This window comes from Trematomus bernacchii, unplaced genomic scaffold (assembly GCF_902827165.1).
Source record: "Trematomus bernacchii unplaced genomic scaffold, fTreBer1.1, whole genome shotgun sequence".
NCBI lineage: Eukaryota > Metazoa > Chordata > Actinopteri > Perciformes > Nototheniidae > Trematomus > Trematomus bernacchii.
The window spans coordinates 8,203,364-8,216,815 of NW_022988050.1; the positions used below are offsets into that span (position 1 = coordinate 8,203,364).

Sequence of the window (13,452 nt, forward strand, 5' to 3'; positions counted from 1 at the left end):
TGTATTTAACAAAGCCCTTACTTATGCGTGAGAGGTTAAAGACAGGTCGTAGGTCACCCTTCATCAGGTGAAAAGGGTATCGGACGCCGCTATAAGCGATGTGGTGAGAAGAGGAGGCCACAGATGGCATTGGTGAGGATGTAACTCTACCTGGTCCAGTTAATAAAATGAGAGCATGCTCACAAACCACATCAGAGAAGCCAAGCCTTTCACTGTATGCAGTCTTATGAAATAACAACAACATGCCTCCAGGACATGAGCCATTTTACAAAGTTTACAGCCTTTTTCTCTTCACATTACTCCCAGCCGTGACTCCCTTTGGCTTGATAAAAGCTTTTATCCTGTGTATTTAGCTCTACTTGTTAATGACGCTTCCTGTTCAAACACCAGCAGGCTGCAGTTACAGTACACTAATGGGGTCCTCCAGTTCGATGAGTGACGGTGATTGGTTTTGAACAGGAACTTGGGTCTTTCCTGCCTGTTTGATAGTCTGATCCTTTTGTACAGAGATTAAGCGAATTTCATCAGCGAGCTCTGGCTGTTTGTCAGCAGAGACCTTCAGTAAGCTCAGAGCAGTTAACCTGGATGGGGATTGGATAAAAACAGCCAGCAAGAACATGCTCTGAAATACCATATACAGAGCACAAAGCACTCAGTTTAATTAGGGAGGAACTACAGCACTATATGAGGATTTATGAGAGTGGAGCAAACAGTTAATGACTGGGCCCTCTGAGGGTATTCTAAATCATAAATGTCTGAAACTCATACAATTGTACCTTCAACCAATCTAATCATTCTAACTGAAGCATCATCAATTTAACAGCGGGATTTCAGAAGACCGTAACAGAGAGCTTTGGGAATGAATACTACATCCTGAAAATGAGTTAGCATTTTTGCACTTCCTGTTCCCCCGCCTCAAAGTCGATGTTTTTTTTGTTTGATACTTAAGGACTGGAAGACTTAATGACTCAAGACCACTTCTCAGTTTCTTGATTTCTCAAATATTCCGGGGTGGAGCAGGTTAAACCGGGTCAATTGTGTCATATAAGCTAAAGTAGCAGCATAATTAAGTACAAGGATTAAAGTAAAAAAATACTCACTCAGAAGAATCAATGAAGTATATAACAAGGGCCCCAATGCTGAGAGCAAAGACGAGCACCACCTGGAAAAAAGAAAATAGGAGCATTTTACTCAGTTGTTAGAACACGACTCAATCTAGTTCAGAAAAAGACAGTAGATGTTATTTCTTCGGATGCTTGGCACTCTAGTACAGGAAAGGGCAAAAGGAGGGCACCAGATTTATGCTTCAAACGCTTTCGGCTGGAAATACAAATGTATTCTAATATTAAAAGTGATGTGTAAAGTGTGGAGGAGTTTGCAACAACAAAATGCAAAATAAATATTCAGGTATTGATGATAAAGACTATTTCAAAAATAAATACAAAAATCAGGGAGAAATACAAATAAATAATGGCAATGAAAGTTAAGTAAGAACTCAAAAAGCGTTAAGAGAAGCACAGAATATGACAAATTAAAATGTATTTTCAACACATTATTATTTGATAATACCCAGTAGACCATTCATCTGTTAGCCGAATGAAACCTACAACTTTTCCGTTAATGAGTAATCAGTTTCTTTGTTTTATTTTAAACAAAACTAAATTATATTACGTGAATGTTTCCCTTTAACCAGACATAATGATGGATCACTAATTACAAATTCATCAAGAGATGAAAATTATCTTTATTTGCAGATTTAGATCTTTTTAAATTAGAAAAATGTGTTTCAAGGTAATCAGCAAATATGTAATGCCTATAAATGAGCATCGACAGACGTAAATATGTCTTCTCAGGCACTCATAATTGTGTTATATAAATCAAATAAAAAAGAGTCACAGTTTGGAGCAACAGTGTCACAAACAGACTCATCAGTACTGTATATATGACAGTGTAAATAAATACACAAGAGCTCAGCTCATCATGTAAATAGGCAGTGGAAGAGTGGGCGAGGTGACAGAAATGGCTTCAGCTTTCACAGACACAAACAAGGAAGGATCCGCTGAGCCCCGAGCTTCTAGGAGCCACGGTGGAGCAGCATGAGAATCAAACAGGGGCATCACTTTGACTCAATCACGCTGCCTTTCTACAAGAGGACATGCTGTTGAATAAAAAGAAGCCTGGAGTGTGTGGAGACGTTCAAAAAGGAAGTTACATTAAATAAAATCACTGCAAAAACAAATATGAGATCCATGGGTGTTAGTAAACTAATCAGGTGAGAGCTCTGAGACTGGTAGAGGGAAAACTTGAGAGAATATAACAACAAATCAGACCACAACTTAAATACAAATAGAAAAACTTGGAAAATTCCGTATATTGATTTCTAGGAGGAAAACAGAGCTTGTGGTTACAATCAATGTTACCTGTAGGAAAACAACCTGTGGTCTCTCCTGATGCAACGCTGCTGTCACTCAGAATCACAGTTAAATTCACAAGTGAATGCTGTCATGTTGTGTTTGTCAAGCGGAGAAGAAAGTGGAAGATTATCAAAGCTGGAGGGGCAGGGGACAAAATCCCTGTTACCTAACTGGAGCATACTTATTAGAAAGTAGGCTACACGTAACTAAACCACTGCCATTTGGGTTACAAAAAACACGCCGGTTTTAAGTCTTTAAAAAAATGGAGTTAATTGTACATAAATAATGATTTGAAGTCAAAAAAGGAAGCAGCTCATTAATACTGATGCATAGTGTCCTAATTTCCCCTTGTAAACGTCAGTGCTAATGCGGCACCCAGAAAGACGCTGACTCGCACAGAAAGGTTTCTTCCAGACAGCAGAACCAATGTTTTTCATCCTGAAATACACTACAGGGGTATCTGCGACCCTACCTGGCTTTCATCTATTTAGAAATGACACAAAGCCCATCCTGAACAAGAAACCGATGGGCATCCATAATGAATGAGCTCAGCCTCATTCATTTCCATGATGTGAAATTGTATTGTCAACCTGCAACCACTGATGGCTCCGTAATGACAAAAAGCACCCGCATGCATTTTTAATCGACCCTTCCTCTTTGAAAGCCAGGAAATCTCTTTATGCCTCTGACCAGCCCAGTTTAGAAACTTGAAACAATGTTGGTGCAACCCTGGAAATGCTAATGTCGCTGGCAGAGAAAGATTCAGTAAATAAGACACATGGGGCTGGAACAAAGGGAGGGCAATCATGACTGGGTTTGTCAGGGACAGCCGGTGCCAGGATTCATCATTCATCTCATTCAGCGGATAATGAGGCATCACATCTGTATCTTGAGCCACCCTCAGCCATTTACTGGCAGATGGCTGCAGCTGCTCGGACTCAGAGAGGAACGACGACAGCACATGCCTTTTGCATGACGACCACGAGAGCTGCCCAGACATACTCCAATTTGCATCTTCCTTCTCTTAACTAACTAAATCTTATGCTCTTCACTTCATACTGTCGCCAATTAAAAGATAGGAGAGAAAAGTAGTGGTAAGAATACTTTTCTGTCAAAAGACCAGGAAAGAAACTACTTTATAGAAACCACTGTGGAATAAAGGAAACGTTTTTTTTATCAAATATCAGGGAAAGTCACAAGTAACTTGAGAAAATTCCAAGTCAAGTGTCAAGTGATATGTAAAATAATTAAAAAGACAAGTCATTCAAAACAAGTCCATGTCGCGTGTCAAATATTCTGATGGTGGTTCAAGACAAATCTTACAAACATGGGGACTGAAATTGGGCATAGTCTTCAATAATAATCCAGCTGCATTTGAACATGTTTCATTAAAAACTGTGTTGATCAAATCATTTATCACATTTATATTCAAGTTGAATGCTTTTCTTTTACTAATGCAGGGGAGTGGGAGTGTGTGCGGTATGTTGTGCAGATCATAAAGTCCTTTCAAACTAATTGGTGATTCTGCTACAAACATAAATGAAAATAACTTGAGTGCTTTTGCTCTTAATTCTCAAATAAGTCTTTAAGTAGTGAAGTCATGTTCACATTGATCAAGTCCAAGTCAAGTATACATTTATTTCTGAAATCTGTGAAAAAAAATGTATTCTCTAAATAACTTTATAAGAAATCTCCAGTCCTTCTCAGAAAAAACAAAACAATTCTAAACATTTTATGAAAGTATTTATAATCATACATTTTATGTTGAAAAGAATCTTCAAGGTCAACTTTCATAACAGATTATAATCCACCAATGTTTTTGTCGATGATACACAGTATGTTGTCGCAGCCCTGCAGAGTGCACCTTCAGGTCTCAAGCTTTCAGAAGTCAACCTACAAAACAACGGAAAACCCACTCATGCTCCTCCACTCTTCCCGAAGTATGACTCAACATCAACAAGCATGAATAGCCTGCCAAAGAAACAGAAAGTCAGCTTCCACAGTAAGAGATATTTTACTGTAGTGTTCTGCCACCCTCTCTGATAATTCAGAGTAAAATGACACTCCTGGCATCGAGGCAAATTACGTATTTTCAATATTAAGCAATGGCAACCAAGGCTCCTTTTAGTTTGATCTGTGTTAAAGACTTGCTGGATTGTTTGCAGCGTAACATTCCTACAACATTTCACTGGAGCTCCGCGGGCGGCAGATCTATCCGAAGACAGGTTTCTTCCACAGTGCCTTGTTGTATATTCTGTACACTAAGTGACACACACTTTCACACAGGCCCGGCATATGTACTGCAGCTTTTCCAGCGGTTGGAGCTAAACGGAGCTGTCTCGTGTGAACAGACACTTTCCGGTGTCTATTGCGTGGGGACGGAAGCCTTTTTTGCGATTGCGTTTGCGTATGCGTTTTACCGTATGCGTCCTCGTGGGGCCGGGGCCTGAGACTGTCAGTAGTATCGAATAAAATAAACAATGTTAATAGTGGTATTGAGACCAAAATGTAATCATTTATTGTTAGAATCATCCTTTCAATACATGATACAGCTAATACAGATACAAAAACGAAATACCAGTAATGTGTCAAAGATAACCTGTCAGTTGCATGGTTGCGTAGAGAAAAATACAACAAGATTTGAATCTTAAGAAAATTACCATGAAGTGATCATCAGGAGAAAAAAATAAGGCAAAGACTTACAGTATAAAATGTACAGCCACGCGATTATATAATACGTATATAACATAGACAACAAAAAAAGGGAAACCACGCATGTAAAACAAATGAAGTGTACAGACTATACAACAAGGCACTGTAGAAGAAACCTGTCTTTGGATGGATCTGCCGCCCGCGGAGCTCCAGTGAAATGTTGTAGGAATGTTACGCTGCAAACAACACCTTTAAATCTTTAAACTAAAATCTGATCAATTACATCGATAATTCAGAAATTATTACTAATAATTGTTAAATATTTGCAAACTGAGTCACTTAAAGGGGCATTGCGCACTGTTTTAAGGCCTTTAAATGGTGCTACATCAGGAGCTTTCGATTAAAATGTCTGACTTTTAGTCATATTTTGTGGATTTTTGCTTTTGTGAATGCCAGCAGGAATGAATTATTATCTCTTAGTATAAATGTTTTTTGTTCTTCTAGCAGTGATTTTGCAAGAAAGAATAACAGAACTTTACAAAGAAAAGAAAGAAAAAGCCCTACATATTGACCTATGGAAGTGATGGATAGGAAGAGGATAGGGTAACATGTGGAAAATGTTTTTTAGCTTTGAATTTATGCAAAAAGATACGGTTTATGCATCGGAATATAAAGTCAGAATTTGGAGTTTTGAGATTAATATTAAGAACTATTTTTTTTGTCCCCTCACAATTCATATTTTAAAATCTCAGAAATAGATCTAAATTCAGAAATTAAAATCACAAATCTTTTCATCCTCGGAATTCTTCAGTTAAAGGGGACCTATCATGCAAAATGCACCTTTGTATGTCTTTTATACATGAATATGTGTCCCCGGTGTGTCAGGGAACTCACCAAGTGTCAGAAAACACAACCCTCTCTCTTTTCCTCCATACCCAAAATCTCTAAAAACGGGGCTGCAACGGATCTGATACAGACTGATACAGATTTGAAAATAGTCTGACGTCAGTGACGAGGAGCTCCGCCTATATGGCCAACTCTCCACCAATCAGGGGAATGAGAGGTTGCCGTGGCATGGTAACAGCATGGTAACAGCATGGTAACAGCATGGTAACAGCATGGTAACATGACACTCGTAACTCGGCCCCCTCCTTTGCAGGGGGGCGTGGTCAGCTGCAGCGCATGCAAAGACAGGGGTGGAGGAGAGCAAAATAGAGCGAAATGAGTCATGGCTAAAATGCATGATCTGTTTGGTATTTTGAAAAAGAAAACGTATAAATATACCTTATATAGGTATGGCCCTACAATATATTATTCAAATATAGCATGATAGGTCTCCTTTAAAATTAAGGATTCTCCAAAATAATCTGAATTTCGAGATCAAAATCTGACTTAGTTTCTCCCTTTGCAATTCTTTTTTCAAATTCAGTATTCCAAAAAAAAAAATGCAATAATTGTGGCGGTAAAAGCCATACTCTTTTTTAGCCCCGAAATTCAAATTCCGAATTCTTAAAAGCAGGTTGAATTGTGAGATAAAAATCTGAATTATTTTCTCCCTTCGCTATTATTTGAATACATTTAGTAATTACAAATAAAATTGAAATAGTGCAATAATTTCAATTTTATTTGTATTTACTTGTATTTTACTTGACTGAAGATGTCATCACATTCTGCATAATGTCATGTGATCACCGGTGAAGAAAGGCTCTTTGAAATCAGTGATGCGGAGTGCGATGACATCATTGTTGACGTCATGCAGAATGTAGTGACATCATCGGTGACATCACAGAGCCTCTCCTGAAAGTTTGCAAATAGAACTCAAATTGTGAACTCCACCAAGCAAAAGACTTACCACAAGTGCTTGCCCTGTGTAAAAAAGCTGATCGGCAGCTTTGATACCTTGCGGAGCATGATCACGTTGTGACGTCACTCCGAAGTGATGACGTCACCGATGAATACTTGAAATTATTATGGATTAATTACTAATCCCTTGTGTACTTCTGATTGAATACTTGAACTCATGAATGAACTCATGAATACTTGAAATTATTATGGATTAATTACTAATCCCTTGTGTACTTCTGATTAGTAATTAATCCATAATAATTTCAAGTATTCATCGGTGACGTCATCACTTCGGAGTGACGTCACAACGTGATCATGCTCCGCAAGGTATCAAAGCTGCCGATCAGCTTTTTTACACAGGGTAAGCACTTGTGATAAGTCTTTTGCTTGGTGGAGTTCACAATTTGAGTTCTATTTGCAAACTTTCAGGAGAGGCTCTGTGATGTCACCGATGATGTCACTACATTCTGCATGACGTCAACAATGATGTCATCGCACTCCACATCACTGATTTCAAAGAGCCTTTCTTCACCGGTGATCACATGACATTATGCAGAATGTGATGACATCTTCAGTCAAGTAAAATACAAGTAAATACAAATAAAATTGAAATTCTTGCACTATTTCAATTTCATTTGTATTTACTAAATGTATTCAAAGAATAGCGAAGGGAGAAAATAATTCAGATTTTTATCTCACAATTCAACCTGCTTTTAAGAATTCGGAATTTGAATTCCGGGGCTAAAAAAGAGTATGGCTTTTACCGCCACAATTATTGCACCATGATTTAGCACCATTTAAAGGCCTTAAAACAGTGTGCAATGCCCCTTTAAGTGACTCAGTTTGCAAATATTGAACAATTATTAGTAAGAATTTCTGAATTATCGATGTAATTGATCAGATTTTAGTTTAAGAGCATTGAATAGTATTCATCTACCGCAGTGGTCCAGTCAAAATAATCATATTTGATGAGGGCTCATTGAGATTCAGGTGTGATAGAAACATGTTTTACAAATTCTTCAGTGGTTGGTTGTGTTACTACGTGAGCTGCAGTACCTAAAAACAGGATTCAGAAGAACCAGGGATCCGTTTTTTCCGTATTCCCTGAAAGCCTGCAGTCACTGCGGGATCAAAGCTCTATTGGTGGGATGCCAGAGATTTGTGTTTGCGGTTAACAGCCCGTCTCCACACAGGTCACATCCAGTTCATAGAGCTCTCCCTTTAATTTTGTGAGACTTAATTGTTCATAGGAGCGTAAGTCCCTGACCCGGTGTTCCTCATGGGTGAGTGTGTGGCCCCCAGCAGCTTCCCAGGCACACAGTGCTGCCTTTCTAAATAAAATGACCTGAGGACTATCCTGGTGAATTCCAGCCAGTCCATCTGTCTGTCCTCAAATGCCACATTGATCAACAAGGCATGGTGTACATAAAGACACTCACAAAAATACAGAACGGCACAATAGAAGGGAAGAAAAAAAATCAATGTGCCATCCTCAGGTTTAATAGCTCAATTACAGACTGTGGAAGAATTGCAGCATAAATGGACATCTATTCTTCTTTTTCAGATTTATTTTTCAGAACTTGAAACGTTTTTAGGAACAGATCAGGGTTCTCAATTTTAATCAATTGAGAGTTTCAGGTCATACTAGTGAACTTCTTTACAGAAAGCATGTATGAAAAACTACACGGCAGCCATTTGTACATTCATAGGACTCACTCAGCAATTGAATTATTCAATTCTTGGATTGGCTGTGACTCGTACTGCAAAGAAGCAAATCAAAAACTCATTAACTTTAACACACAATCATTACAAAATATAAATATATTGTGAGATTTAGAACAGCTGTAAGAGCGGATAGGCCTTGAGGAGTAGGGGACACCTTGGTCTTAAAGTCTGGCCTTGCTAACTTAGTTTACTCCTGAACAGAGTATCCTTCGCCTGGGGTGACAACAGCAAATTAGCATTTTTTTTACGACACAAGCCATAACCGTGATGGACTGCAGCCCTGATAAACTCAGACTCTGAATGGACATTTGAAACATTTACTGCTGACATCCTGCTCCGCTGCAGCTGACAGGACATCTGTGACGTGTGATGCAACTTTGGCTCTCTGGTCTCAAGCTATTGTTGTTCTTTCCATATTTACATTATTTGCTGCTGAAGCACCATGATGGATGATGAACTCATTGTGACCTTCTGATGCCATGAGGTTCTCAACTGTCTATTTGGAGCACTTTTGTCAAGCCTGCACAATTACGGCTAAAAAAAGAGCCCTGATTATATTGCTCGATTTGATGTTGATGAATGTCAATCAGATGATTGTTAAATCTAATCAGCGGAGACAAATAATCCCAATGGCCCTTTTTGAGTATAAACCTTGTGGCATGTCATTTGGCAGCACAATCTTAAAGCTACACATATCAAGAGGTTTGTTACTTGTCATGTAACAACTTTAAACTGATTTCTGAAGGTAGAACATCAGTCCTGCGTGTGAACGAAGCATCAAAACAGATCCAAATGATAAGATTGTGATCTGCTAATAATGTCAAAATGCTTATTGAACATTAAAATGTCAAATATACATGCAAATATAAGCACTACCTGTAAATGATATGGTAGAAAAAACACAGATTGGGCCTTTAAGACACAACTGCATACCCTTTGAGCTCAGACCTGATTTCACTGGCTGACTGCATGTGTCCCATGCTTTTGGCAACATGCATACTAATATTGGACGGGTCTCCAGGAGCCTGGGTCCCTCCTCAAGCATCATCTTAGTATAACCTACACAGCATGAGTTTCACAAGCGGCCTATAACTTCATCCGCCTGAACAAGAAATGATGATTAAATGTTGAAAATCACAGCTGATCTGTTCCGTGTCACTCGGGTGTGTTTGACAAGGTCAGAGGAAGGAAAGTCAAACAGACATTCACAGTTTAAAAGTCATAATCAGATAATTTCAACAAGCGATGACGACACACCTGCTGTAAAAAGAGATTGGGATCAGACTCAAGTAGAGAGCCTTCTTAGGATTTCATTGTGAACGCCAATATAATGTGTGCTGGAAATTAATTACATTTGTAGATTGTATTTTATTTGTGACATGCAACTTTGATCGAAACTTATAGGCTATTAGTTGAAGGAGGAAGGAGTACTGTTTTGGAATAGATTAAGATCAAAATGAAACAAAGTATCTTTGGCAGAATTCGTCACATTACTCATCTTCAGATAAGATAATAATCAGAATGCATAATGGGCCGCAGTCACTGACGACAGCAGCAGAAGGTTGATAAATATTATATAATCCCCAGACGTGTGTGTGGTAAGAAGGTAGCTCATCATTCTCATAATGCCCAAGCTGTTTTATCAATCTAATGATTCACTTCTGAGCAAAGCTGAAGGACACTGAGCTGCACAAGTTCAATGTGTTGCAAGCTGCAGGATCAGTGACCCTGCCAGAGATATGTCTTCATCCCTCGGTTTATCAAAGACATTACACTGATCAGCTGAGTGACCAAGAGACCATGTTGAATGGCAGGGTTGTTGTCTCATAACTGGAAGAGGATAGAGAGCACAAAAACCCTCCATTGAGCCTAAGAAATAAAGACATTAACTTGTTTTTTTATGTTCTTAACTTTCATTTTTACATTACATTACATTACAGTACATGTCACTTGTTAGACGCTTTTATCCAAAGCGACTTACATACTCAATACTGTGGGCAATCACCACAGGAGCAATTTGGGGTGAAGTGTGTTGCCCAGGGACACAACGACATGCTGACTGCAGTGGGGTTTGAACCTGTGACCCCCTGATCCGAACACCAACGCACCACCCACTGCGCCACACGCCTCCCATTTTTAGCACCAAGTACCATCTTTAATGCCAAGCATGCTTAATGTCTTTTATTTCTTGATTTGATGTCGTTACTGGCCATGTTGGGCAGTTTCTAATCATCATTTTGGCAGCGTTCATAAGACACAAATCAAAGAAGATAGTTTTAAGCAAGAACAAATTTATGTCCGTAAAACCCACATGCTGCCAGAGGAAAGTTAATATTAGAAAATCACACTGATGTGGGTACTGCTGGATGTCTTTCCTTCCTGGAACAAACCACAGAGAAACCACAATCCCCAGAGGATGAATCTCTCCTGCGATATAACCAACCAGTCTAACATAACTCAAATTGTAACTTTACACCCCCTGAAATTCTTCTTCTCACCTTTCTGCCCTCAAGTGTCCTCCAGTATCGTTTTCACGTCAAACCATCAGAGATGATGAGTGGGGTCAGAGGTCAAACACACTTGAAACATCTTCCTAATGAATACATGTTAGCCTTATGTTACTCTTAGGAATAGAATAAGGAAAAAGAGAAAGGTGGGCCGTTTACAAGAATAAATATTATAAATCATCTAACTGTTATGGCCAATCATATAAAAGCAAGTATATCCCTTTTAGTTTGACAGTTACGGCTGGGTTTCTACTGTTTACTGGCCAACTGTTGCTTGGAAAGATAAAGTAATAAAATGATTATGACTGTGATATCTTTCAGGGGTTGTAAAATCCTCCCTCATTGTATAATAAACCTCTCTACAGTGTTTTGGCATCTGATAAACAAACACGTTGTGACGCAGATTTCGAAGGAACATTCTGAGCGTCAGTAAATATTGATTGTGAAACATGAAAAAAGCTTACTGATATATTTTTCACTCCCATTATATTTAATGATTGTTTCACCCAAATTAGGAGGATAATAAATGTGTTTGACCTACAGTTTGAAGAGATTTGGGGTTTATTGGGGATGCAAACAGGAAGTATTATTTGCCTCGATTTGTTTATTACATATTGACAAATGTTTTACGATTAAAAGTACTTTCTATTATTTATTAACAGTTTCTGTTTGCAGTTTAAGAATTGGTGTACATACAGCTGTCAATAGATGACTTTGATACTAAAGAACACTTGCCTTTTTCAGGCATATTATGGAGTTATAAGAGGTGTCTTTTGCTCTGTGATTTATAGTAAGATATATTAATTGTACTGTATGGTGTTGTTTTTTTAAACATGAATTGACTCTACTGCTTTAGGAGGCGTTCACTGACAACAATTCACATGCATGGAAGCTGCCCAGCACAACCCCAGTCTGATGGGAGCAGTTGGGTTAAGAGCCATAAAGGGTACCTCAGTGGTGCTTATCAGAAGGGCACTCTAACCTTAAGGTCACTACTGTTTATTAACATCAAAATAATGATAACCTCTCAAGAGCAAGGCGTACTGTACGTTTGGAAGGAGTCATTTTTACTCCATGATTGAGCAATAGGTTTTACACAAATTGCAGCAATCAGGCACGACTGGTTTTATTTCATTTGCTTCCATGAGCAGTGCGTCTCAGCAGCTGCTGAACTGCTAAATTCTACACTGGTTACATTCTACATGGGGACACATTAAAGTACAACACACAATATGAATCAAATAGTCATTTTAGAACGTACACTTTCATGGGAATCAATGGCAAGTCCTACATGGAGATTAATATTCAGGCTTGTACTAACGGTCAGAATATTCCTCATGATGTTTACATTGCAGACACTACTACAGTATCCTAAGCATGGCTACATCAATGGCTTTACTCTATGCGACGTTCACACTCAAGAGTAAAACCGGTGGGTTTAAGGGATTTCTCTCTCATCTTGTCAATAGAAGCCGATTATTTATTTGTCTACTAGGCTTCCTGTGGAGCCGCTTGCAGCTGCTTCCTCATCATTAGGGATCACTACCAGCATTACGGCAGCTCCAGAGGGATAGACCTGATATTCAGTAATAACATCATCACAGCCAAATCCTTCTCTGCAGGGAACCAAAGGCTAGATTTACCTAAAATTAGAAAATAGATGTCTTGTCTGACATTTAAGAAACCTTTAATAATAAAAGCCGCAGACATACACTATATACCACAACGACCCCTGGTTTGATTTATTTAGGGATTCGCTGAACAAAGCCGATTTAATCCAAAAGACTGCCATGTTAAAGTGGGACCACTTATTTTAAACGTGGTATTTAAATCTTATGGCGCGTTTCCACTACAGCGCGGAGCACGGTTTAAGAGGGCTGTGACGTCAGCGGCCCGTTTTTGGTTGCGTTTCCACTTGGCCTAGTACCGGCCGGCGGGTCCTAATTCACAGTTTTTCTGGCCTCATAAAATCGTGGGTCTAGTGGCGCGTTTCCACTACAGCGCGGAGCACGGTTTAAGAGGGCTGTGACGTCAGCGGCCCGTCTTTGGTTGCGTTTCCACTTGGCCTAGTACCGGCCGGCGGGTCCTAATTCACAGTTTTTCTGGCCTCATAAAATCGCGGGTCTAGGGCCAGAGACAACGAGGCTGAGTCGGGCTGAGTATGCTAAACTAGAGAGAGCATCGCTGGCAAGGGGGCTACAACTACAACAAGATGGACATATTTGACCGTGATTTAATTGTAATACACGTTTCAAAATGATGCCGAAGTAACAACATACTGATACCGGTTAGTAAAAACCATGAATTAA

At 39.1% G+C, this 13,452-nt stretch overlaps 1 protein-coding gene across 13 annotated transcripts in view; it reads right to left on the minus strand.

Annotated features, from left to right (window-relative positions):
• Positions 1-13,452, minus strand: part of LOC117473796 (calcium-activated potassium channel subunit alpha-1) — a 78,483-nt gene that overhangs the window by 43,485 nt on the left and 21,546 nt on the right. For all 13 annotated transcript variants that reach the window (XM_034119682.1, XM_034119683.1, XM_034119685.1 and 10 more), the window contains exon 3: positions 1,101-1,162. In XM_034119682.1, coding sequence (XP_033975573.1) covers positions 1,101-1,162 — 62 coding nt within the window. The remainder of the gene's footprint in view (positions 1-1,100; positions 1,163-13,452) is intronic.